Source organism: Sylvia atricapilla, chromosome 2 (genome assembly GCF_009819655.1).
Source record: "Sylvia atricapilla isolate bSylAtr1 chromosome 2, bSylAtr1.pri, whole genome shotgun sequence".
NCBI lineage: Eukaryota > Metazoa > Chordata > Aves > Passeriformes > Sylviidae > Sylvia > Sylvia atricapilla.
Window position 1 is genome coordinate 94,172,527 of NC_089141.1, and position 26,710 is coordinate 94,199,236.

The following is a 26,710-nucleotide window of genomic DNA, read 5'->3' on the forward strand; positions in this document are numbered from 1 at the left end:
AGCTCTTGCATTAGATAAAAGAATGCATGTGTTATAATGTCTGTTTGCATCCACATTGCGGCAATTTACTGGGCATTAACTGGTTTTACTGTCTGTGTTTGATTTCCTCTTTCTTTTTCTGTTGTGCAATATTTAGCTTATTCCAACCTAATTGGTTATTTGCTGCTGCCATTACATTTTGCTGTTTTCTTGCTGCCCCAGGGAGTCTCTCAAGGGTTTAAACAGCAAGTTGGAAAGCAGGGTAGCTGACATGTTGCTGTTTCAGGCTATTTAGTGATGCAGAGGTGGTAACAGATTGAAAGCCACTGCTCTTTTCCAGAATGACCACAGGCTCTTGGGTTGTGTCAAATAAACCAATTGTAGGACAGAAGCATGCTATTCAAAAAGCTTGGGATAAATCAGATACAAATTTAATGGTGATAATATAGGAAATTAGAAAAAAATTAGAGGTGATAAACAAGATTGCTCAGGTATTATCCTTTCCTATTCATTACAGGAGCATCAGGGACACTAGAGCTGGCTTGATCAGGAAACAGATCCACAACTGTCATTTACTAGCATAAAAGTAACAATTTTTCTCAGTTGGGATCTAGTTACTCAGTTTTTCTTACGTCTCATAAGATCTTGCTTGATGAGAGATGGCATATTTGCTCCAGGATGTAGAAAATGTGCTTAGTTCCTCTGCTACTTTCTCCTCCATTATTAGCCTGATGAAAAAGAAAGTTATGCCTGTCATTTCCAAATAAATCTGGAGGAATAATATAGCTTTTCTTTTTCAGTTGAAGGGAGTACTTACTTCCATTAACCTTCACTGAAAAGTCCGGTGTTAATGCATCAGCTATGTCAGAGAAAGTAGATTGATTCACTGTACTGCTGATGTCAGTAACAAGTATGTTCTTGGAAATGCCTCTGAAGATGCTACAGTAGAGAAGTTTTAAAAAGTTGTCTAGAAAAGATGAAAAAGTGAATACTGTGAGCTTTTCAGAAATGGAGGTTTTATCATTCACTTGACAGAAATTAGTATTTATGTATAGTTAATGTAACTTGCAAAAACAATAAGAGCAAAGTAGCTCAGATATAACAGTATGCTGCAAGACTTTCTAAGTAAAGACAACATAACGTATGAAGAAAACATGAGTGTATAACACAATGTCAGAAATCTTTGACCTCTGGTAGAAAAAATACACCAACTTTAACTGTTAGGAAATTTGCAGTGTTCTCTGCTGACCAAGGCATGTTGTGGAAGACCCTTGTAGATGACTTAAAAAGAAAGGGGTAGAAAAAGTAGAAGTTGCAAGTAGAAGTACTGCCAAGTAACATGACAGAAAAGACGTAAAAATTGAACAGTGGAATGCGATGGAAACATTATTCTCCATTTGAGAGATCAGGCGGAATCACAAAGACTTTGGGTGCCATTTTCAACAAAGAAACAAAAGCTTTTCTTATAAGATGGAAAAGTCCACTCAAGACTCAGAAATCTAAATACAAAACAGTTCCATTTTCATTTATTTATTAAGAATCAATACCAAATTGGATGATTATATAATTGTAAGGCAATCGTCATACTAGGAGGTGAAGAGCCCAAAAGACACATGAATAAAATAGTTCATTCAATGTTTAATGTTTATGATTTGTTAAACCAATTTGTTAAACTGAAGAATATGATCACAATCCATGTCAAAAATTCAAAGTACAAAGCCTCCCGATAAGCTTTGGGATCATATATGCCTATTGCTTTTTCTTACTGATATATGTATAACAGAATTCAGTGCTGAAAGCATTCACAGTTATAATGTCACTGCATGTGACATGCCTTGGAGAATTATTTTCTGGCTAATAACATTAATTTTCTTTCAATGTAGGCTAAGCACCTTATTAATACTATTAATTATAATTCATATGAGAGCAGATGAAATAATCTTGTAGTCTAATAATAGAAAAAGAAGTGATGAATGGATCAATGAATGCACTATCGTCCTTTTCTTCCTTCCTCTATTCCCTTCTTTCATTCCTTCTTTCCTGATTGAGTATAGGAAGAAAAATGGATATGTTCAGAAATTGTTTTTGATGTAAATTGCATTTCACCAATTTAATCCAAACCAGATCACTGTGAAGAGTTTTGGAGCCCCCTGTAGCACTGCATGCAAACTGCGTGAAGGCACATTAATCCAACACCACTTTTGCAAATGGCTGTTAATATTCTGTTAGCAGTAGCAGGACTACATATCAGGTCTTCTTCCTTTGTAGGATAATCCCAGCTGAAAGGCGTAGATGTAAAAGAAGTCTCAGAAATTGTAGTTTGGCACAGGTTAAGTAACTGTAAAGTGGGGGCCTTGTCTGAATGTCTATTGTAGGAATGCCCTAAAAGCTGAAAAAACTTAACTGACTCTCTCCTATGATCTTTTTACCTGTCTTAGGATCAAGTTAATATTACAAGAAAATATTAGTCAGAGGAGAGGAGAGGAGAGGAGAGGAGAGGAGAGGAGAGGAGAGGAGAGGAGAGGAGAGGAGAGGAGAGGAGAGGAGAGGAGAGGAGAGGAGAGGAGAGGAGAGGAGAGGAGAGGAGAGGAGAGGAGAGGAGAGGAGAGGAGAGGAGAGGAGAGGAGAGGAGAGGAGAGGAGAGGAGAGGAGAGGAGAGGAGAGGAGAGGAGAGGAGAGGAGAGGAGAGGAGAGGAGAGGAGAGGAGAGGAGAGGAGAGGAGAGGAGAGGAGAGGAGAGGAGAGGAGAGGAGAGGAGAGGAGAGGAGAGGAGAGGGGAGGAGAGGGAGAGGGATTCCCAAAGCATCTTACATGTAAATTTTATTTGAAATATATTAAAAGATTTTATATAGAATTTTATAGAAAAATTATAGCTCAGTATAGTTCCCAGTACCAGAGGAATAGAGAGCTACTGAACAGTGTCTAGCAAAGGGTTATAAGAGAGGCTAGAGCATTTTTTAAGAGAAAAACCTGGGAGAGCTGGAACTAAAGCCCTATTCAGCCAGGAAAAGAGTATCTTATTGACCTATGTAAATACCTGAAGGAGGAGTGCAAAGAGAATGGGCCCAAGCTCTACTTGTTTGCGCCCAGTGTCAAGAAGAAATGGGCACAAATTGAAACGTGAAGTTTCCTCTGAACATCAAGGAAAACTTTTCTACTTTGAGGATGACCACACACTAACACAGGTTGCCGTAGAGGTGGTGGAGTCTGGAGATGGTCCAGGGCTCCAAGTGGCCCTGTTTAAGCAGCAGGCTTGGTCAACGTAGCTTCCAGAGGTCCCTTCCAACATCTATCATTCTTTGATTCTGTGAGATGCTGGAGAAAACAAACAAACGAAAAAAAAATCTGTTCACTGAAGTCAAATCGTATTTGAAATAAAATCAAATGCAACCTTTGAAAAGCAATGTAGAAGAAGAAAGGAACTCTAAAGCAAACAAAAGCAAGATACTGTCATTATACTCTCCTCCTCTGCTCCTTTCTATTGTGATCCCACCCGGAGTAATGCATTCTGGTCCAGGGGACAGCCACAGAAATGGTCAAGAGGTCTGGAAACCTTCTTCTCTGATGAAAGGCTGGAAGAGCTGAGGTTCTTTAGCTTGGGCAGCTGAGACTGTTTAGGTTCCACGGTTATTGCGACCTTTCACTATATAAAGGGGACCTATAAAAAAGGTAGAGGGTGACTTGTTTCCAAGGCCTGTATTGACAAGACAAGGGGCAATGATTTTAAGCTGAAAGAGGGCAGGTTTAAGTTAGCTATTGAAAGTAGTTGCTTGTGATGAGGACAATGAGACACTGGACCAGATTGCCCAGAGTGTGGGTGTCTCATCACTGGCAGTGTTCAGGGTCACGTTGTAAAGGGCTCTGAGCAATGTGGCAGGGAGATTGGACTACATGATCTTTGAAGGTCCCTTCCCACCTGAGCCATTTTGTGATTCTCTATTACTATAGTGATTGACAAATTTTGAGGATGCTAATGACATCCTAAGTAGATTTTCCTTACCAGGAAATAATAACCCATAACCTTTTTTTAACTAAAAGTAACTATGTAATTAAACCTTAGATATATGAAGAAATTGAACCTTACATGAGGAACATTTATGATTTGTTGAAGCGTTTGCAACACAACTCTCTGGGGCAACATGTACCTATACTAAAATGCAGCAAGGCAGATGTCCTTCCTACTTCACTGGGGAAGGACAGCTCAAGTACAGTCTAGTAGGACTAACTGAAAGTCAGACCACTTTTCAACTATTTTTCTTTGATTCTGCAGTTACCATTATTAAGAATTGTCTATAAATACATATCTGCACAAAGCACTTTCAAAGAGGAAGAGAAGGGCAGAAGCTCCACCAAGCCAGCTCCAGACCTTTGTGAAAAACATCTAATTTATTGATTTCCTAATGTTTATTTATTTATTTATTTATTTCCTAATGTGATTTCCTAATGTTCTAAAAGAGATTATATCAGTAATATGTGCAGGATTAAACTGTGGCTCCTAATCTCTATATCACCCAATTGTGAGATGATGAAAACTAGGTCCTTACATACCTTTTATCTGATGGATTTGTGCATGTTTGAATAGTTAATATTCTAAGTATGTGAACTTGATCACATCCTCTACTTTTAATTTTTATTCTACTCTGGAATGATGTAAATGAAGTTTCTAGGTGAAAACAATTCCGATTTATAAAAACTATTTTTTTAATTACTCCTGTGGCATCTTTCTCTGTTTTATAAAAGATATACCACTACTTCATTAATCAATGAAAATAATGCTGTCAGAAGCAAAACAAAAGTTACTTTGGAAAACTTAATATTAATATTTAGGAGACAGAAAACTGAGTTATGCCTAAAAGACTAATAGGAATTCTTGCTCTGATGAATGTAACAGTCTAATGCATTCACAAAGCAAAGAGAAAAAGAAGTAATTTTTTTCACATATTAAAGTAAATGTTTTAATCTTACAATCCTTTAAGCTCTTAAAGTTGACTTATTATTTTTAATTACATAATAATTAAAATTTAATTTTAATATTTATTTCAAGCTATTTTGGACTGAACTTACATTCTTAGAGGTTGAGACTTTGGGCTTTGGGGGGAGGCAGTGGTTTGTGGGATTTTTTAATGTTCTTTCTGACACTGAATAGTAACTATCTTCCTTCTGGTAAACAGCATAGTATTATTGAATTTCATAAGAAATTAAAATTTCTTCTTTCACATATAATTGTTATTGGTTGTTATTTTTAATTCTCACATCTTTGTATCAATTTGCAGTGTTTGTATACTTTGGACCTCTATTTAGAAATCTGTTCTATAAGGAATAACCTAAAACTGCACCACAAATCTTCTGAGAAATCTGAATTATACTAAAAATCAAAATAAGTGTTATTAATATGAGAAGAAAAAAAGGGAAAAATTCCTATTGCTTTGAGAAAAAAATGAGTTAACTATCCTTAGTTTTATTTTTTTCTCCAAGAAAAAATCCTGCACACCAAGGTAAGCAAAATTTATCATGGCTTTTCACCTCATTTGTAACAGTGCAACATTGATTTAAAAGATAAAGCAAAATGATGCCACATGATCAGAAGCAGCAAATAAGCACTGAGCTTATCTGGCTACTATGAATCTGACATAATGTTGGCTGAGCCTGAAAACTTAAAAATAGAATTTAAAATCTGGAGATTGATGCTTGATGCTGATAGTGCATTCCTTGACCTTGCTTTTCTGAATGTATATTCGTGTACATCTCAATTCCATAAGATTTAATATTAGGCTGGTTTTCTTGTCATAAAAGATGTTCATCCAGCATCTCTGAGGAAGAAGGTATTCAGGTACTCTGTGTACTCAGGTACTCAGGTACCAGTACAGGTACTCTGTGACAAGGATAGAATTTTCCCACCATCTTGCCATTCTCTTCTTATCCTAGCATTAGGAGACTGTTTCCTCAGCTGAGACAATAGTTAAGCTCTTGAAGGATGTTCACTCTTTAGGTCACATCTGGGAAAATTGTCACTGTGATGCAGATTAAAACATTTGTTGTTCTGCCTTTTATGATATGGATGCTTTCCAGTTACAATCTGCTCTAAAACCCAAACCCATTTCATATGTCACTAAGCAGCAATGACTTTCAGTTATAACTGAATGGGACCAAATTTAAGAGGTGACTGGGTGATGAAAGGCTCCTGTTTCCACTTTGATAAGCCTCCTGATCTACCTAATCCTCCTTAAGTACAGTTCCTTTTTCTATATCACATCTTTGTATACAGCAAAGCTCCTTCTCAGAATATTATTTACAAGATTACAAGGCACATCTTAGGTGGCCATTTCTGTAGCACTTTTTAATCAGTCATGTTCAAATAATGTCTTAGTGCTCCATGAAAGGAAAAGTTCAGTGTAATGTAGTTTGTGGTGATAGTGCTGTGTGGTTCATAATTTGCTGCCAGCTGCTTAAGGAGTTTCATTTGCATCTGATATTGGAAGAAATCAAATTGTCAGTACAACATGTGCACTGTGCATTTTTCTTTACAAAAGTATAATCATGTAATGTTCAAAGATGTACAGGCTTTCTGTTAATTAGGAAGCTCTTAAAATTTAGTCGAATAGAAAACCAGTGACATGACATCTAACATTGTGTTAGATCAAAATGCTGTAATCAGTGAAAAAAATTAGCATTACTTTTAGACAAGCTAATTTCCATTAGTAAGAGAAAGCTCAAAGCCTGTTTTAGATAAACTAGAAATAAGAGAATCCTGATGACTCCAAGCAATGAGGATAAATCAGTCAAGCAGGATAGGAAGTTCTCTAATGAAATGTACAACCAACCTTTTGTTTAGCCTTTACCTCTGAAGTTTAATTTTACATATAAATGGTATGGTTGGATTTTGCTCCTTGCTTAAGGTGGATAGAGAAAACCATTATCAGTGAGATTAGGAACACAGCAAAGATTTAAGCCAAAATTGACCTACAGGAATACAGGTCAATATAGATGCAGGTCTGAGTATGAATACTCAGAGAAAGGTTGCAATAAGGAAACAAAATAGGGCTTACTTTATTCAAATTGTAGATAATCTCCAAACTACAGACTGGAAAAAACAATTTTAAGGAAGCTGCTAAAGGTCTTGCTCATTGAGTGCCTTTGCATAGCAACCTTTTTAGCACAGATACTGTGAAACTTTTAAGAAAATTACATTTTCACTGTCATAGAAAAACTCCACAGGAATTTAGAGAGCCTGTCATCCAGAGCAAGGGATCAGGATGATCAGGATGATAGACATTACTTGCTTTGGTGGAAGTGTTATAGTTGTCGACATTTAACCTTCAGCCTTGAATTAGGAACATGACTTTTGCCATCCTTTTTCTTCAACAGTTGGACCCTGAACACATTTTTGTGTGTAGGTATTAATAGAGTTTGTAATCATTGCTTTATAAAGAATGTGACTGTGCTAGCAGGAGAAGGACATTGCTGGTAGTAGTTGCATATCTATGAAAGAAGCCTAAACATGAAACTAAGGAAGAGAGAAACTGAAAATGTCAAGAATTTTTAATCTGAGTGTTTAGACGTTCTCATCCATGGCTCTTCCTTGTACCCGCAGATAGTTTTTCAGTGTATTACCCAGTACCTTAACATAGCTGATACAGCCCATAAATGTGAACAAACGTGCAGAAGGCACAAGTGAACATTGTAAGACTATGAAGTCAAGTACTCAAAGATAGGAAAAAAATCATTCTTTCGATACTTGTGTCTTGTGGTACAGCTTTTTAACATATGCTTACATGCCATTTCTTTTCCCGTTGGAATCCTATCTTCTCATCACAAGAGTGCCTTCTTAATGAGCAGCTTCTCAACAGTAGGTGTATTCCTCATTGTTAAATATGAATTCTCATGTTTTATTTAACACATACTATTGAAGTTCTGTTTTGAAGACATTCAAGAAGAGATTCTTTGACATCTCTCATCTTTTCTGTGTCAGTACTTTGCTACAATGTATAACAGATTTGCAAATAAGCATTTTTGCAAAGCCTTTGTAAAATAGGGGAATCTCATTAATCTGTTTCCCAGAAGGCAAACTGAGACACAGAGATGATGTTCAGTTTTACCTACTGAGATATAACTTTGTTGCTAGTCATCCACTAATCCAGATGTGGATCTATAGTAAAGCATTAGGACATTAATTCAACTGGCATGGGATTTGGGAAGGGGAAAAGATACATAATTTTTTTATACTCTTTATCCATGTTGGACACTAGAAATGGTTAGAATATGTACCTGGACTCAGGAACTCAGGTTTTTTCTGGTCCTGGTGATTAAGTGGTATTTTTTAAGGATAATTAAGTATCTTTTCCAATATATGAACTAAAATAATATGAACAGTTTCTGTGATGACTCAGAGAATACCATACAGCCTTCTACCATTTTTTCATAGCTGGCTGCATATCAATTAGCTGTAGAAAAAAACCTTAAACTGATCATGTGCATTTCAGTTTCAGTGATGATACTGAGAATACTGGAGATTGTTTTAAAATAATCCATTATGATTTTTGGAGAGTGACATGAAACTTTTTCATGCTTCTTTAGAAATGTATATTAATAGTTTTGAGACTTGAAAAACAGGTGAGCTAATTCTGACTGAAAGCAGTAATCATACAATAAAACTTATGACAATATCAATTCTATATTGTTCATCAAGAGACTGATTCCTATTGGTGAATTTCCATGCAGAATTTTATACTGCTGAATTACAAGGCTCAAATTACAGGTGGTGGTAAGCTCTTATCGATGAGGTTTGTAGAACCGCCTTTTTATTGACTCTGGCTGGTTGCTTTTCAATGGTACGTTTGGCTGCTAAAACAACCACACAGTATAATAGGCAGGGTTGTAATACTATTAAAGATCATTATTTTTCTAAAAAGCAGTTATTTATATTACATTAAAGAAAGTTCTTTATTGCTTTCTGTATAATAAAGAAATAAAATAATGAGATAAATAATGAATTTTTTAGGGCTAGGGGAAGCAGTAGAGTAATGATGCAGTAACTAGTGAAAGGCAGGTTGGTAAAGTGGTAATTTGGCTCTGCAGCTTTTTTCCTCACCACTTGATTGTAAAAAAAGGCATTTATTTTTCAATTTAGGATGCTGTTTAAGAAAAACTGAAATGGAATCTTTATTTCTCTTTCTATTATTCTTTTTTACTATATATACATTTGTGGGGCAGGCATTGTGTATTTCACAGTATACTTGGGTTATTTTTTACTAGTTCAAATGCTTTCTTTTTGTTTTTGCTTTCTTTTGACTTTGTATACACACTTCTCTCTTCCTACCCATGAAACTTTCTTTATAACATTTCCTTATGAAGAGCACCTTTCAGTAACCCTGAGAGCACTGAACTGATTGTGTATTACTATAGTAAGCTCAATATCCAAAGGAACACCTGACCCCTAAGGGCTGAGTTGCTTGCTTGGGATGAGCAAAAAAGACTCCATGATAATCAAATTTTTGCCTTAGACCAGCATGAAGTTATATTCCACAGCTTTAGTGGATCTTGTAGCCTTATGATTCCACAAAAGGGGAGGCAGGGCATCCTTCTCTCCCTTACCTCCTTTTTTTCTAACCAGTTTCCAGAGAAAGCAGGAAGAAGGAGAAAGAGAAGAAGACAAGAATCTTCCTTTTTCAGCAAGTGCCTTTTAGCAAAATACTGGATGGACTCATATATAATGCAAAGCTTGCTTTCCCTATAATTAAGTAGTTGATTAACTTAGGTGCTTCAGTTTACAAAGTTTTATAGTACTGTTGCCCTTTCACTGTTGTGAAGGTAAAGGATTTTGGCTCTTTAGGCTCTTGTATCTCAGTGGTTGAGATAGTTGTGGGTTAGAAATCAAGCTTACTTTCATTTCTTATTTAAAATAGCATTTAAAAACAAAGCAGGAAACAAGAAATAATACAAATGTAACTGTATTTTAATCTTAAAGAAAAGAATGGCCTAGCCCAGGAAGGCAGCATAAACTTTGTGAAACCCATGATAACTAAATGCCAGATGTTTGAAAGAAATTATTAGTTCAAGATGCCTCAGTATTTCTAGTAAAGTCAAGGAAGATACTAGTTGTGCTAATGTGAAAAGTATAGCTGGTGTATATTTCAGTGTATAGTATATTGCTGTCTAAAAGGTGGCAAAGTGCTTCTAATCCAGAGTTCAATTGATTTTGGCATCACAAATCACAAAGCATGCATTAAGGAAGCAATAAATGAATAATTATTTATTTATAATTGAAACACATATTATTTATCCTTTCCATTTGCAGATTGGACATGAGCCAACAGTGTGAATTTGCAGCCCAGAAAGCCAACCATGTCCTATACTGTATCTAAAGCAGCATGGCCAGCAGGGTGAGGGTGGTGAATCTGCCCCACTACTCTGCACTTGGTAGATCCCACCTGGAGTGCTGCATCCAGCTCTGGGGTCCTCAGCACAGGAAAGATATGGGCCTCTCAGGGCTGGCCTAGAGGAGGTTGGTGAAGATGAGCAGAGGGCTGGAGCACCTTTCCTATGAAGACAGACTGAGAGAACTGGGCTGAGAAAGTGCTTGGAGAAGAGAAGACTCTAGGGAGAATATATAAAGGAATATAAATTATGAGAAATACTGGAGAAAGACTTGATACCAATACTTGTAGTGATAGGACAAGGAACAAAAGTTTTAAACAGCAAAAAGGTAGATTTAGATTGGACATTGGGAAAAAATATAAGCAATGAGGGTGGTAAGACACTGGAACAGATTGCCCAGACAAGTTGTGAATGCTACATCACTAGAAGTGTTCAAAGCCAGATTTTGAGTAACCTGATCTAGTGACAGATGTCCCTTCCTAAGGCAAGGGAGGTTGGACTATATGGTCTTTGAAGGCCCCTTCCAAACCAACATCAGGACAGAGTAAGACATAATGTAAGCAGCATATCCTACAGAACAAGGTTTGGACATCTTAGAAGGGTATAATGAGCAAAGTGCTGCTCTGACTGCTTTTTTACCAACATTTTTTAAATAAGGCACAAAATAGGCAGTTGTCCTTAAAAAAAAAAAAAAAAAAAAAAAAAAAAAAAAAAAAACAAAAAAACAAACTAAAACCTTTCTACAGGACATATCCTAAATATTCTTGCCTGTTTAGAGCTGAGGTAGTCAAGCTCTATATCCTAAATTTTTCAGTTCAACTTTTGTGTGATTCTGCTGCAGTTTGCCAATCTTCTTGTGCAATAACCCCCAGGTGCTGCTCATAAAAAAATAGATGGCCTAGTTAAGAGAGCTTCAAGGACTTTCTTGGCAAAAAATACTAAACAATAATTTCACATTTACCTCTCAGAATGTAAACTGATTTTTGATGAGACATTTAATTACTTCCCTTGTTATATATTAACTTTAGGAATTCATGGTAAAGTAGTAGAAAATAATTGTTTTAAATAGGATGATCTGGTATGTTAAATATATTATCAGGAAATGTATGCAACTACTCTATCCTAAATAGGCTACCATATTTATTTGTTGAATCTTGATAACCAAAGTAATTTCTTCTATATAGCCAGCTGTAATTTTCCAGTGCCTTCTAGAGCAGAAATCTATTTCCTGGATTGTACCTCTCTGCGTGTGGTACTGAAACACCAGTGTATTACAGAGCTATTAATGTGGAATGTGAAGATTCCAAACATTTCCTGTTCAAAGACATATTTTTATACACAAATTCCTAAATTTGATTTTATAAGTTCAGAAATTATTAGTTCATGAAAACATACATTAATAGGGAGGAACTAACTCTACCTGCCTGAGTATTGATAGGAATAATGCTATTCCCATAAGTAGGAAATGTGCTGCTTGGGACCTTCAAGTGGTTATTTGCCATCTGTTCTTTGGAGAGTTTACCTTGGCAATAATTCCTCTCTTCCCCAAATAGTGTCTAATTACAGTTAAACTAATTTGTTCTGTGTTATCTATGTAAATATTTCAGCTGATTTCTGGTGTTTTTGTGAATGATCCTTTCTCATCTCACATTTAGTCTTCAGATTTATCCTAAAAAACATGTCTCACTGTGATCCTTATATGTAAGGCAGAGCCCTTTCAGAATTCTGCCTTGCCTTCATACAGGAAGATATATTGGGCTATTTTTGTAACTTCTCATTACAAAAAAGATGACATATAGAATTCATAGTGTTAAACCCTTTTAAACTCAGATTAATTAGTCATTTCAGATGTAACAAACTCATTTTATTGTTTTATTATTATATGAGTGAAAATTAGAGAAAAGGCAAAAAAAATTAGCCTAATGATCCGAGGGCTCTCTCTGCTCTCATGACTCCACCATGTCTTAGGGGCATCAAACACATCTTGGCCTAAGTAGAGTCCTGAAGTATTTCCAAAGCAAATTAAAACAACAATGGCATATTTGTCTTCCTAGGCCTCAGACCAGAAAAAGGCAGGTTTTCTTTTTCTTCCTCATAGGCATCTGCTGTGCTACTGAATACTATTCTGAAACTTCAAAAAACCCCTCTTTTGAATAGGCTGTGAATATTTTTTCAAAAGCACTTAGATGAATTAGGAAATCAAAGTGTCATTTCATGAGATAGTGAAAAATCTTTGTGAGCTAATAATCTATCATCAATGAAGATGACCTGAAAAATTATTTGCCTTCTCTTCAGAAAGGATCCTCTGGAATTTAAGTGAGCATATATTTGTCGTGTGTAACACACATACACATACCAAGGGAAAAAAGCAGCAGATCATAGCTCTCAATGTATTTGTTTGTATTATTTTTTCCTAAATTCTGAATGTCATGTACAGAAGATAGAGTGGAGTCTACATCATTCTACCTTGAGAAAATTTTCATAGTCAGGTTTGTTTTCTTATTAGTAGTAACAGTGTCTATACAAAAATTCATTGTCAGGTAAGATGTTTTGGAGATGGTGATTTCATAGTAGACTTTGAGTGTCTAGTAGTACTTGGACACAAAAGTTAGAGAAGTAGGTGAATTAAGTGTGCATGATGATCCTCATGTCAAGGAGAAAAAAGGTGTACTGGGGTGAGTTAATGCACACCTACTTTAAGTTAGATTAGATTTGCACAATTAGAAAACCAGGAAATTAAATTTATTGAGATTTCATGGTAAATAAAATTCAATCTTGATAAAATCCTCTTAACTATATGGCATGTAATTTATAGGAAGTGTTTAAAACCTGCTTTCAAATTCAGCAAAGACAAAATTATTTGGCTGCTTAAAAATAATAAATACTTACGCTCTAATGTCGGCCAATTTTTCACAGCTTGAATTTTACTTAATAAAAGTTATAAAACTGAAATAAACAACTGGGAAATGCTTTAAAGTTTTTAGAAAAGTATGGAGGATCAAAATGGGGGGTTAATTTTTTTCCCTGCTTTAAATTCTTCATAATTCTTCATACATTAATCTGGTAAAATATTGTCATTATACATTTGGCTCCAGGACTATATACATATTCAGTTTAAAACTTAGTCTGAAATTAATGTTATAAGCTTTGTTTAAATGTTTAAAGCTTTGAAGACGTAGAAAAGATTTTCCTTTGTCACTCCCCATTTATGAAATCAATCACAATCGGCATATATTGGGATGATAAAATACCTGAAGCCTTAAATTCACCTGACACTCTAATTCAAAATTGAATAATATCCCTCAGTTGTCACTGCACTTTGCCGAGTAACACCTAAAGAAATCCCTTTCATAATTTGGAAGAACGCATGGGAGACCTCAAAGTGGGAAATAAGACAATGTCTTTTTCATTATTCATCTTAGTTGTGTGTGTGAAATGGCATCTTAGATATGTGCAGAAAGAAGATTAAAAATTACCCAAAAAATTATCACAGCTGTCATGCAAAATGCAAATGCAATGGACCCTCCTAAAATTGCATGACCATTTCCCATATTTCAGCATTTTAAGCAGGCTAAAAATCAAGATTTACATTAGAAATAAAGAGACTTACATTTAACAGATGTAAGGTCTAAAAGTAAATTTCAAGCAATGCATTTATTAGCTAATTTGAATACTAATAAGGAAATAGCCACTGATTAGTTATACTTTTTAGCCTGTAATACTCCATCATGAGTGCAGCAGGATGGGAAACTTTTCCATCCTGTATTGTCTCTATTGCTGCTATACTTGCAGGTTTTGAGACATCTTAACTCTGTGCTTTGTTATGCACATGTATTTATATGTACCTAAAATATCATTCCAACTTTCATATTTAAAAAATATTTGAATGTTTTTGAATAAGAAAAATAAGAGATGTGGTGCTCATCTTTAGGAAAAACCTTATGCATAAGTCAAAATTTGGTTGATTTATTATAAACTGCTAAGCTGTGTGTGTACCTAATCTGCTGTTCACTATGCTGAAAATTTGTCCTGAGGGTCTGAAAGACACATTATACTTATAAAACTGTATAAACAGTCACAAGTGAATTGCAAGTTTACAGCTATATGGCAATCCAAATCCAAATGAAAAGTAAGTTCACACTGATAGCTTAGCTGACTCCACACCAAAGTTGCTTTGTTTTCTGTTTAAATGTCTGCTCTTTTCTGAGCACTTCTGCAGATTTACTTGTCCCACTCTGAGTTTAGGGGAATCTAGCAGAAAAGTGTTTGGACCGAAGAACTTTTTATCTGATTTCTAGTGGTAGGTATTTGAGGAAATTGCCTTAACTTGCTTCACATTGAGAATTCAGAATTTTTAGGGCCAAATTCTTCCGATAGGTGAGCTGCAGATGAAAATCTGTACTTTTTGCTTTGCGTGCACTGTATGTAAATCCCTCCCCCAAGGTATCTACAGTGTGCACAGCTGGAGCTGGATTGTGTCTGCACTAGAATTTCAGTGGAGGATACATCAATCTTATCTTGTTTAAAGTGCCAACAGTGGCAGTTCTGAACTGTCTTCTGAGCTGGAAAAAGGTTGTCAGCACACCAGAAGAGACGAGAGAAACCCACTTCAGACCAGCTCTGCTGTGGTTCCTGACTGAATGCCCATCAGTAGTGTGAGTGCCTTAGTTGCATTCCCAGAATTCATCCTTGAATTTAAACTTCGAAAGAAATTCAGGTTACAAAATTCAAGAGGGCTTTGCTATGGAAGCATAAATATGTTAACTGTCTGTGATTGGATTTACTGTAAATATGCATTCCTGATACAAATTAAAACACTAATAGAGATGAACTACTTTTTAGATGCTACTTTTTTGGCAGAATTTCCTATTGACGTTGAAGACCCCATTAATCTATCATAGCAGGAGCTTAGCACATTTGAGATTCCAGCTTTGTACTTTTGGAGAAGACTTCATTATATGGATTGTTTCCATGGTGTAATTTTAGAAATAGTAGTGCAGTAGTACTGATTCAAGGCTTTGTACCAAATGTACACTCTACTTTCTTTCTGCAGGAAGAACCTTATACCTTTTGTAATTAGTTATGCATCTATTTTCTGTTCTAGTCGAGGAGTTGTACTACCTAGTAGTCACTCTCACTTTTGAGGTTCATATGCTAATGCCCTCCTTATGAGAATCACTTGTCTTCTTAGGTGGATGTATTCTGTTGACTGGCTAGATAATGTGCCATAGCATATCCTAATGCTTTGTCCCAGCATTTCCACTCTACAGTGGTTGTGTTGTATCTCTGAATGTTAAACAAGTTACGTGCAGAGTGTATGTACTGTTCACCATATGTGCAGCCACTTCTTGTGTTGCTGTCAATGGTTTTATTATTTTCCATCTTTACCTCAAGTGTTGCATTCAATGACTAGGTCTGAAAGTGATAATTACTTCCACACTGCAGAGACAAACTGATTTACATATTTATCAAAGGGAAACTGGATGGCTCTGAGCATACCACAGGAACATTTGCATATTTATAACCTGAAATATCCAAAAGCTAAAATTAAGATAGAGATGTCTTGATCTTAGTTATAAGCTTGTTTTAATACAAAGGTTTTAGTCAGTGGCTTTTGTAATCAGATCAGTGCATTAGAGTGAAGTATCTTTTCTTCGTCACAGAAATCAACATAGAGATTAAAATGATTGTTAGCCTGTAAATGATGGTATGCAGAAGCTGCAACATTAAGTTTTCATAAGGTGAAAATCTTAGCCTTTGAGCCCTGAAGAGATGATTAACTGTGGAAAAACCTTAAACTGCTGTAGCAGAAAGGGGCCCCCAGGAGGTTTACTATGTAGTAAACCTATGGGTATATAGTTGAAAGGTATCAATATATTTTCTGGTAGAAATGTGAGTTTCCAAATACTTATGCATGTAGCATTAATTTGTAGGATTTTATGCATCTGTTCAAAGACTTGCCACTCACAGAGGCAAATGCCTGGAGCTGACTACAATTTGTGATTCTAGTTAATGATGCTATTCAAAACCAAACATGAGCAGCAGTAGCAAATTCTGAACAGCAAATAAAAACAATAAAACCCCAACAATAATCAAACTACCTCTTCTAGGCAGTGATGTGATGGCTTATTTTCCCAGGCTGATCTATTGGAATCTTTGTTCAATAATCATCTCAAGCTTGCTATAAGTTTCTGGATACAAGAGAGACGTGTGAAAGTTTACTGGAGCTGGAAAAGAGTGTTACATTAACAGGAATTTCCTTTAATGTCAACTGTCTTTTCCCAAAAAAGATCCTTAACCGTTATTCTGAAACATGTTTTGTCTTTGAATCTGGCAATCTGCTTTAAGACTTTCCTCATGAGTAGAGAGACTATTTTTTCTAAAGCCTAGATTACACAGAGGTGTTCTGTTTCCTCTAGCTTTTTATGCACAATTCCAGCAATACTTTGAACTATTTTGAAATAATACAAATAATATTTCTTTCCTATTGACTTGAAATGACAATTAAATTAATTTTTTAACAAAATGTATTTTTTCATATACTTTCTTGTCTAAACCTTTGAACACTTTTCCAAATCACTAACACATTTGTAAACACACTATTGTTTTTCAGTGTTTGTACCTTGTTTACAATTGAATAGTCATTTTTTATAAGCCCTCTCTCTTCATGTAAATGCATACAGTAGGAGCTTTATATGAGTCAAAACTCAGTAATTACAATCATCATTAGCAAGGCTGGTTGAGCTACCATTCAGGCTGTGCTGGAGAAGTTGAATAGCAGCATGGTGCTGTGTTTCCTTCCAAAGAACAGAATCAATTGCTCTTCTCACTTTCACGTGGTTATCACTCCACTGAAATTGGCATTTTCACATTCAGAATGAAACAATTCTTTATAATTTTACACAGCTTGAAGCAAGAATGGAGAGAAGAATATAGAGAGGACTCCTCAGTGTATTTCAAAAGAAGTTTCATTTAAATTTTGAAACACTGATGCACTAATTAAAACAAGTAACATCTTAACACAGTCTTCAATCTGTTTTCTATCTTAAAAATATGTAAATGAAAGAAAATGTCCAATGATCTAATGCCTTTGTGTGATACAATGTTAGTCACCTACATTGCAGAACACTTTCCTATAATTGCAGTGGTAGGAGTAGCTTGGTTGCTAAATAGCTGCAGAAATTGTGGAACTCTGTCAGCTAGATTGATTTTGATATTCAGAAATGTTGTCTTTCCAAATATGTTCTGTTCAAATCAGAAAAAATTTAACTGGTACTATCCATGTAGATCAGCATAGCACTTAAGTTTTCAGAACATGGCTTTCAAGCAAGGTATTTTAATTTAAACTCTTTCCATTTTTATTGACAATTTCCTACTCGGGATAGTAAGCTGTAGTTGCTTGAACAAAGCCATATTTTTCCCAATGTTTTGACCTATTCATCCTACAGTTTCATATTCTGTATAAACCCTTGATAGCCAAAAATTCTATTGAAATTTGAATTGCTTTCTGAAGCCTGCAATAAGACTCACAGTGGACACGGAGCCAGCTGAAGCCCTATTCTTCTAACTCAAAAGTACATGATGTACAATGTATTTCCAATCATATTTTATGGGTGAAGCAATAAAATTTTACCATCATCTCTTATGCAGACATCATTTATCTGTTCACCACACTCATGAAACTGTGTTGCTCCTGGAGTTGCATGTCTAGCACTTTGGGTACAATTCATCTTACTGTCCTTAATGTCTAATACAAACGCATTTAGTTCTCAGTTATTTGCCTATCTTCTCTGTTTTAGTCAACAGGTAAGAAAGGTCTTTTTGCAGCTGTGATTCACCTCTTCCAAGGCAGCTAAAATAACTACCATTGCCTGGGAATATTTATATATAAATTTTAACTTAATTCTATAGTCTCTGAAATATATAGAAGTAGTGAGAGTGAGGCAGTTAAAATTACAAAAAATAAAAACCAAACCAAACAAACAAAAAAACAAACAAACAAAACAAAAAACCAAAACAAAACAAAACAAAAAAAAAGTAAAAGAAATGTTTGTCTTCATGATAGTATTTGCTTCCAAAATTCTTATACTATTGGATATAAAAGATAACTATCCACAGACATCCACAATGCATTCTTTGCATTTTTCTGCACTGGTTACCATTTAGAAATACCGATAAGTGAATGTATTTATTGTTTTAACAGGAGTCCCGCCATTCAAATGCACCTAAATATGGCTTATATCCTGGTACCATACACTGTGCTGTTTATTTACAGTTTTCATTCTAGTATGTGCTAGTGTTCAGTATCAAAATAGAAATGGAAGGTTTGCTTTTGAGTGTTTTGTGAGTGCCATAATCTCACAATACTGTTTTTTTAATTCCACTACTAGTCCATCTGTACTGAAAAATGTTGCGACTATGATAAATTGTCATTTTAGCATTTATTAATTAAACCTAATGTAGGCATTTTAAAATTCTGCTTTTAAAAACCCTTTCAAAGGAAATGGAAATTTTACGATTGAGTTCAACAAGTTTTGGATGAGAATTTCTATGCATTTTATGTGGCTGGGTTTTTTTCTAAAATGGGAAGCATTTGAGTCTCATAATTTGATAATTTTTTTCTGAGCGAGTCAAGTTACTCAACCTTGTTAAGAAAGTCATAATCTCTTACATTAAATTTTGTTTTTTAAGTTTTAAGTTTAAGTTTGATTATCTGTGACAATGAGAAAATTTTCATTGCTTCTCATAGCTTCCCAAATTAATTGGGAAATCAAAGTGGCCTTTATTGAATGATTGCCAATGCCTTTGATCACCAGAGATCATTCAATGTTATATACTGAGTGCCATTCTCATTTTACTTTCATTTTGTTTTATATACAAGATTAATTTGAAAGTTCAATTTCATCATGGAACATGATGTATGTAAAAAAATACTGTTGTGCACATCACTGCACATATATTTGTTTGCACAATACTATTTATCACTATTGTCACTGTATCCTAAAATCATAGCTTGGTGTAGGTTGGGAGGAAACTCTGGAGGTCATGTGGCTGAATACCTACACATAATTTCCTAATTTATCTTTCTACTCTACTTTTTTATCATCATTGACACATTTCCAAGAGATATTGAAATCACTTAGCAAGTACATTCTCCAAACAATTTCAGAAGCCAATGAGAAATTGCTTCTTTCTTTTCTGGCACTAAGTCCACCTTATGCAGCAAGCGCATGGCTTGTCAGATGGATCTGCATGATTTTCCCTCAACTCACCAACTTTAAAATGTCAGCCTTTGTAACAGATTTTCTCAGCTCTGTTGGGAAATTTCAACTCCCACGAGGCTTCAAAATTTACATAAACAAATTCTCCTACTCTTACATTTCATCTTTGCTCCTACTTTACAAACAAGACCAACAGGTATCTACTTAAATTTAGCAGCTGATGTTCCTTTAATCATGACCCAATCATTTGAAAAATTAAGACAGCCAACCTTTTTAAAAAGACAATTTTAGAATGATGTAACATTAAGAGGCAAATAGAAATAGGAGCAATAAAAAACCATAATTACTCCTTATCTAGAAAAAGAGCATAGCAACAGAAACAGTGATCTGAAAACCATGTAGAAGGTTCTGTATTTCAAAGTTCTTATCCTTTTTGACAAAATAATTTGGAATCAGATGGTGGACAGGTTAGCAAATCAAAATTAACATTCAAATTGGACCATTCTTGGATGCTTAAGTAAAAGAATAAAGATGAAATGGGTGTGAAGACAGAATTATCTTTGTATGTTCTGAGATCCTTAAAGGACAGGTTCATTGTGAGGCTGATGTAAAGAATTATATTCTTAAGCTTTGGTCATTTTCCAGGACCAATAATTTTAGATTCCTAATCGGTATAAAATTCACTGGAGCAAGTTACAAAGACACTTCACTCTCATTCGTACAGAAACATACTTTAAAGAATTCAGTCTAAATAGGTTTCAGTGTAATTTATATAACTTCAAGGCCCTCCACAGTGCCAAACTAGTGTGAGGAACCCTTTGTAAAAATGAAACATTAGTCCATGGTGCCTAAGATGTACAAAACATATCCCTGTGGATACTTCTTTTTAGTGTGTGCACCTGGGTGTGTTTATTATCTTGCACATTTTGAGTTTAGTTGATGTTTTTTCTATATGTTGAGATATTAAGGACTAGTTATTAGGTTTGATAATGAAACCACACATACTTCAAGTATGCTACATACATTCTCTTACTTTTTTGGTTTTGTCTTGTTCTAACACACTGAGATATTTGCTATGCTGCCTCTATATGTTGCTAGGCAGCAAGGTTTTACCCCCAAACTATGAGATCTACTCTTCATGCTGAGGCTCATTCCTCAGCGTTATTGAATATCCTCAGTGGCTTGAATCTTCTTGCTAAGGGGTTTTCTTGATTGAGAGCCACTGCTTCCAAAAGTCACTTGCTCTCTGTGGATTAGCCTTTTTCTCTGCACAAATCCTCTCATATTGTACTTCAAGAAACCCTGCAGCAGCTGAGTCACAGTCCGAATTGCTTCAAGCCCTTGGTCGTTGTGCCCTACTGTGTGCTGCATGTGCCAATTGCTGTGTATAAGAGAGTTTATGTGAAAAGTAATCTCAAAAAGGCATAAGGACAAAAAATATTTATGTGTGCCAAGGCTAATGAAAAAGTCATTTAAAGTCCCCAGTGTCCAGAGGAGGCAACGAGGCTGGTGAGGGGCTGGGAACACAAACCCTATGAGGAACAACTGAGGGAGCTGGGATTGTTTAGCCTGGAGAAAAGGAGACTCAGAGGTGACCTCATCACTCTCTACAACTCCCTGAAAGGTGGCTGTAGCCAGGTGGAGGTGGGTCTCTTTTTCCAGGCAACAGCTGACAGAGGACATAGTCTTTAGCTGTGCCAAGGCAAGTTTAGGTTAGGCTTCAGAAAAAAAATTCTTCACTGATAGAGTGATTGGGAACTGAAATTGTCTGGCCAGAGAGATGGTGGAGTTACCACCCCTGGATGTGTTTAAAAAAAGACTGGACGTTGCACTCTGTGCCATGGTTTAGTTGATGAGGAAATGTTAGGTTAGGTCATAGGTTGGACTTGATGATCTCAAAGATCTTTTCTAACCTAGTGATTCTATGATTCTTAAAGTTGTACTTTTTTTTTTTTTTTTTTTTTTTTTTTTTTTTTTTTTTTTTTTACCTAGGGCAAATTCTGGATGTGCTGGAGAAGCATAATCTGAGTGATAAAACTCTTGTATACTTTACATCTGACCAAGGGGCTCATGTTGAAGAAATCTCCAGCACTGGAGAAGTCCATGGAGGATACAATGGCATATATAAAGGTGAATATTCTCTGATTGTTCTTGAAAAATTCAAGAAGAAAGCATCTTCTTGGGTTTGCACCAAAACAGTAATGGACTATGTGGCCAAGGTCAAAATCTAATTAAAATAAAGTAAGAATATTTGGTTTTATTATTTTTAATTAAATTCAATCAGTCTTCTTGTCTCTTTATGAGAGATTAATTTCTTTTCATTCTTTCACTAGGTACAGGCTGTGTAATTTGTTTTCCACTCATATTTCAGGGGTCAAGATCAAATAAAGCCACCAATTTTTGGAAAACCATTCACCCAACTTGAAACCTTTAATTGTAGAGATAACAAAGTAAATTTTCTTTAGTTGTTTTTTGTTAGTGGTGGTGGTGTTTTATTGTTTTTGTTTTGGTTTTTATTATATATGGTATCATAGAACTGCAAAGTCTCATAGTAGTTAAGCCTGGAAGGCATCTCCCAAGGTCTGCAGTTCCATCACCTGCAGAGCAGGGTCAGCTGTAGCTTGTTGCTCAGGATTGTATCCAGCCAAGTTATGAAAGTCTCCAGTGATGGAAACTCCATAGCCTCCTTGGGCAACTTTCTCTAGTGTTTTATCATGCTCACCACTTTTTCATATGTTTAAATGGAGTTTTCTATGATTTAGTTTTTTGCCCATTGCCTCTTGCCTGTCAGTGGCCCCCCACTGAAAAGAGTCTGGCTATGTCCTCTTTCCTCAGGTAAATCTATGTAATCCCCACAGATGCATGAGATCCTGCTAAGCATTTTTTTCTCCAGGATAAACATCTCCCTCAGCCTCTTCTCGTATATTGAATGCTCTAGCTGCTTAATCATTTATCACTTTCCTTTGAACTCATTCTAGTATGCCCATGTACCTCATCCTGGGGAATTCTGTACTTGGACCCGGTGCTCCAGGTATGTCTCACTGGTGCTGAGGAGAGGACAGGACTTGCCAGAAGTGTTCTTCCTCCTGCAGCTCAGAGTGATGTCCTTCCTTACCAGAAGGGCACATTGCTGGCCTATGTTCAGCAGGTTGCTCATCAGAACCCTCCAGTTGCTCTCTGCAGAGCTGCTTTCCAGCCAGTTACTCCCCAGCCTTTGCTTTGATAGAGGTTACTGCTGGGAAGATGCAGGGCTTGGTATTTCCTTTGCTGAACGTCATGGGGTTCCTTTTGGCCCATTTCTCCAAGTCTATCAAAGTCCCTTTGGATGATAACACAACCTTCCACTCTTGCCAGATTTATATCACCTGCAAAACTTCAGAAAGGAAAAAATTCAGGCATATAGAGTAAGCAATAACCATACAGAGAGGTTTTCAAGCAAGAGGACCCCACAGCTTTTAGTCAGCAGGTATCTGTCTGAGAAATGACCCTTATATTTTAAGAGAGCTTCAAAGGAAATGCTACACAAGGAAAACAAAGGATGCCAAAGTTATAAGGTCTATCAGATGGGTCCCCTTGGGCTAACACCAGAGTGAAATGTATCTTGAACATTAGCACATAGGCCTTGCATAGTCATTTAAGTAATTAAGGAACCATATGGTTACATATCTGTAGCTGTAGGCACAGCCTGAGGTGTTTTAGAAGCTCTAAAAAATATTTTCCTTCTAGAGTGCCAGACATAAGGTACAGGAAAAATGATAAGGGAGGAAAAAATACACTTGGGAATATGTCTTCCTGATGAACTTCAGTTAAATGGGGTCTTTTCTCTAAGTCTTGCAAAATTTTGTATTCAAACTTACAGTTCAGAGAAAAAATTGAAATAAATCTAACCTAGATCTTATTAAGAAGAAAATCTGATTGATAGGTTTAGTTGGGTAGTAATGGGGCTTTTTTAAAAAAAAGGAAAAATTTTGTGTTTTGCAGTTAACACCTGTGCTGTGCTGATAAATGGGTTAGAAAATAATCACAGTTGTAAGAAACAAAATTATTATTTTATGAGAGACATTCTTAATAAAATAAAAAAAAAATTAAAAGACCCAGGCAATTAGTTGAATATACTTTTAACATTATTAAATACAATTAATTCTGCTTTATACTCCACTCCCTCCATATCAAAATCATTCCTTAATTTAACAGGTATATTATGCATCATTTTCCAAAGGACTTCAGTAGAAATTATCAATTAATTGCATAACTAGCAGCAATTTTCATACATAGGATTTTATTCATATTAAAAGTCATGTGTGATGAAAAGTGTCCGTACATCTCTGGCAGAGTTAATGAGAACCAGATCTGTGAAGCCCCAAGACTCAGGCACTGATATAGCAATGTGCCTAAAAAAGCAGAAGGACAATCTTTATGCTGCTTGTGCTTATGTGTGCACACACCAGGAATTTGCTTCCTGTGGTGCATAGTATAAAAAAAAAACCTGTGAGACATACACATCCTTTCTCTCTCCCTGTCTCTGCTAGTCAATCTCCACTACTTATCTTTTTGTCTCTGAGTGCTGTATGAATGCAAATATGAATCAAGCCACTTAACCCTCTTGTCAGAGCTGGAGCAGCATGCTCAACAATAATTGGTTGTGCCCTAAAATCAAAAGCTCTCAACCAATCTCCACAACTCTAACTCACTAATTTCTCTTGATACCTAGCCAAATAGGCACCAATAGTAAAATTTAAGAGGGGTTTGGAGAGTTGAGCTAGTGCTGCAAAGCTCGATGCAAAAAGGGGAAATTGCTGTTTGAAGATTTTATTACTCTAGATTCTAACTACAGAACCGTTCACCATAAATTTGGATAGCCCTTGAAATTAGAAACCATAGCTAACATAGTGTTTAACCAATTGTCATTGTAGAGAGTCTGCTTTATTTCTGCAGCACTCCTTTTCAGAAGACATTATATACTATTACTGATGTGATGGATCGAAATCTCTTTCCAGTGAGCTTTTTCTGACAGTTGGTTATCAGGATCTGTTTAGTAAATAAAATCCCTAAGAAGATCCTAATCCTGGACAGTATGACTTTGGTTTAAGATGTGAATCCTGACAATTTAGATTCTAAAAAGATTCTTAAAATTAATTATATAATTTTTTTATCAGATAAAGATGAATTTTCACTTTGAGTCTTTCTAAACTCTGAGCATAACCTGTATCACTTGTCCATGAGAACACAGTGCTTTCATTTACTATTTTGAAATGGGACAGTTGCAAATTTCATGGAACATCTTGCAGTTTAATAACATTTCCTCACTGATATAGCATAAATGAGGGAAACGTTTTAAATCTTCCCTAGCTTAGATTTTTTTTGTATACTTTTACAGTGACTTTTGCAGAGGCAAAATTCAGAAGGTAATTGTCTCTTCCATCTCTTGTATGATTTTAACTGATAAAAGGATTTTAAACTGATTTTTACATATCCATAATTTCTTGTTATTTTCCTGTGTAAATTACTTCCTTTTCAAAACTGAAGTAAATATAGTGATAGTAAGGGGCTTAACAGAGTGTTGCATCTTACTGCATGTTGTATCTTACTATTGTTTTGGGGTATTTTTGCAAAGGGTCACAGGCTGTTTGTTTTCTTGTTTTGTTTCCTGACTTTTAGTTAGATTTTGATTCATGACAATCCTTTGTCTCCTAACCCATGATTAATTTTCCAGTAACTTTTCCTGAAGGTCTTTGTCAAAGATCTTTCAAAGGTTTAAATCTAGATACAGCTTCTAAAACAAAAACCAGCGGCTATTGTAGTAAGAATTTCTTTGCAACAACTGAAGGCCTTCTTGCATGAACTCATTAAGTACTCCTTGGTTTTGTATGAGATGCTATTAATATTTTAATTCAATTTAAAATAACAACAATTTCATTAATACATTAATATTAACATTTTTATGTTGAAATAAGGAAAGGAATAGGTGTAACTGAAATATTTTCTTAAAACTTTCTGTGTAATTTTTCCAGTTTTTTTTTTTTTTTTTTCAGATCTGTAATATTTGTCAGTTGCAAGTATAGAACATTAAGGTACTGCATGTGTATGTGGTTTCCAGGATACCTGCACTGACTTCTTCTAAGGTGTTTTTCCCTAGCTGCCTCACTGAAGCATATCCATTTGACCTAGTCACCATAGCTTTCCTTTGGGAGCAGATGTAAGGTTAATTTTTCCAAATACTTTGAATTTCTACTTTTAAATAAGATGAGTGGAATAAATAAATTGGTATAATTTCTTCTATATTTACAAGATGTAGACTGATTTAAAGGAAACCACTATATTCTTCTTTGGTACCCTGAGATTTTGAATCTAAATATTTTGTGGTAATTTCTATTTAGTTTCTTAATTTCTTGAATTAGCCACAGTGTATTTTCTATCTGTCTATCTATCTATCTATCTATCTATCTATCTATCTATCTATCTATCTATCTGTCTATCCATCCATCCATAATTTATAGCAATAAACAATGAAGGCAGTGCAAACTTTTCTCTATACTTTTTCTCACTATAGTGTTTCACTGGTACGTATGCAGACAGTACAATTCCCCCTTGCCATCACTTGGTGACATGTGTCGTCACATGCAGGATTTTCTGTACAATCTCCTTACACCTTACTGTCTTTTGGATATGTTCATTTTGCCTGTTCCACAGGCCTGCACTAGAAACAGTCTTTCTTTGTACTTAGGAAGCACTTAGCACAAGTCACTTGATTACTGTTATGCTGCCAGAGTGGGTCATGAGTTCTGCTGCTGATAGAAGTGGAACCAAACACTGATAAAACCAAACTGTGTGAAAAACATTCATTTAAAGTGCTTTGTGCCTTAGAAATAGGTATTATCATAGTTATGTGTTAATATCCATTAAAAATAATAATTAATGTTTCCTAAGGATTTAGACCCAGATTTTTTAAAAAATCTACTGCAGGTCTGTGAGATCAAAACAAGAAATTAATAACCAATATTTTTTAAAAAAATTATTACTGTAAAACAAGTTTATATACTGCAGTGATAAGTTAGTTCAGCAGGGTTTCTTGAAGCTGTTAGTAAACCTTTTCCTCCCTCTAATCCACAAAGAAGTCAAGCTGACCATTACTTTAAC

General features: G+C 35.5%; 1 protein-coding gene across 2 annotated transcripts in view; it reads left to right on the plus strand.

Annotated features, from left to right (window-relative positions):
• The window catches only part of STS (steroid sulfatase), a 104,677-nt gene that overhangs the window by 45,259 nt on the left and 32,708 nt on the right, over positions 1-26,710 (plus strand). For both annotated transcript variants that reach the window (XM_066313840.1, XM_066313841.1), the window contains one exon: positions 21,566-21,703. In XM_066313840.1, coding sequence (XP_066169937.1) covers positions 21,566-21,703 — 138 coding nt within the window. The remainder of the gene's footprint in view (positions 1-21,565; positions 21,704-26,710) is intronic.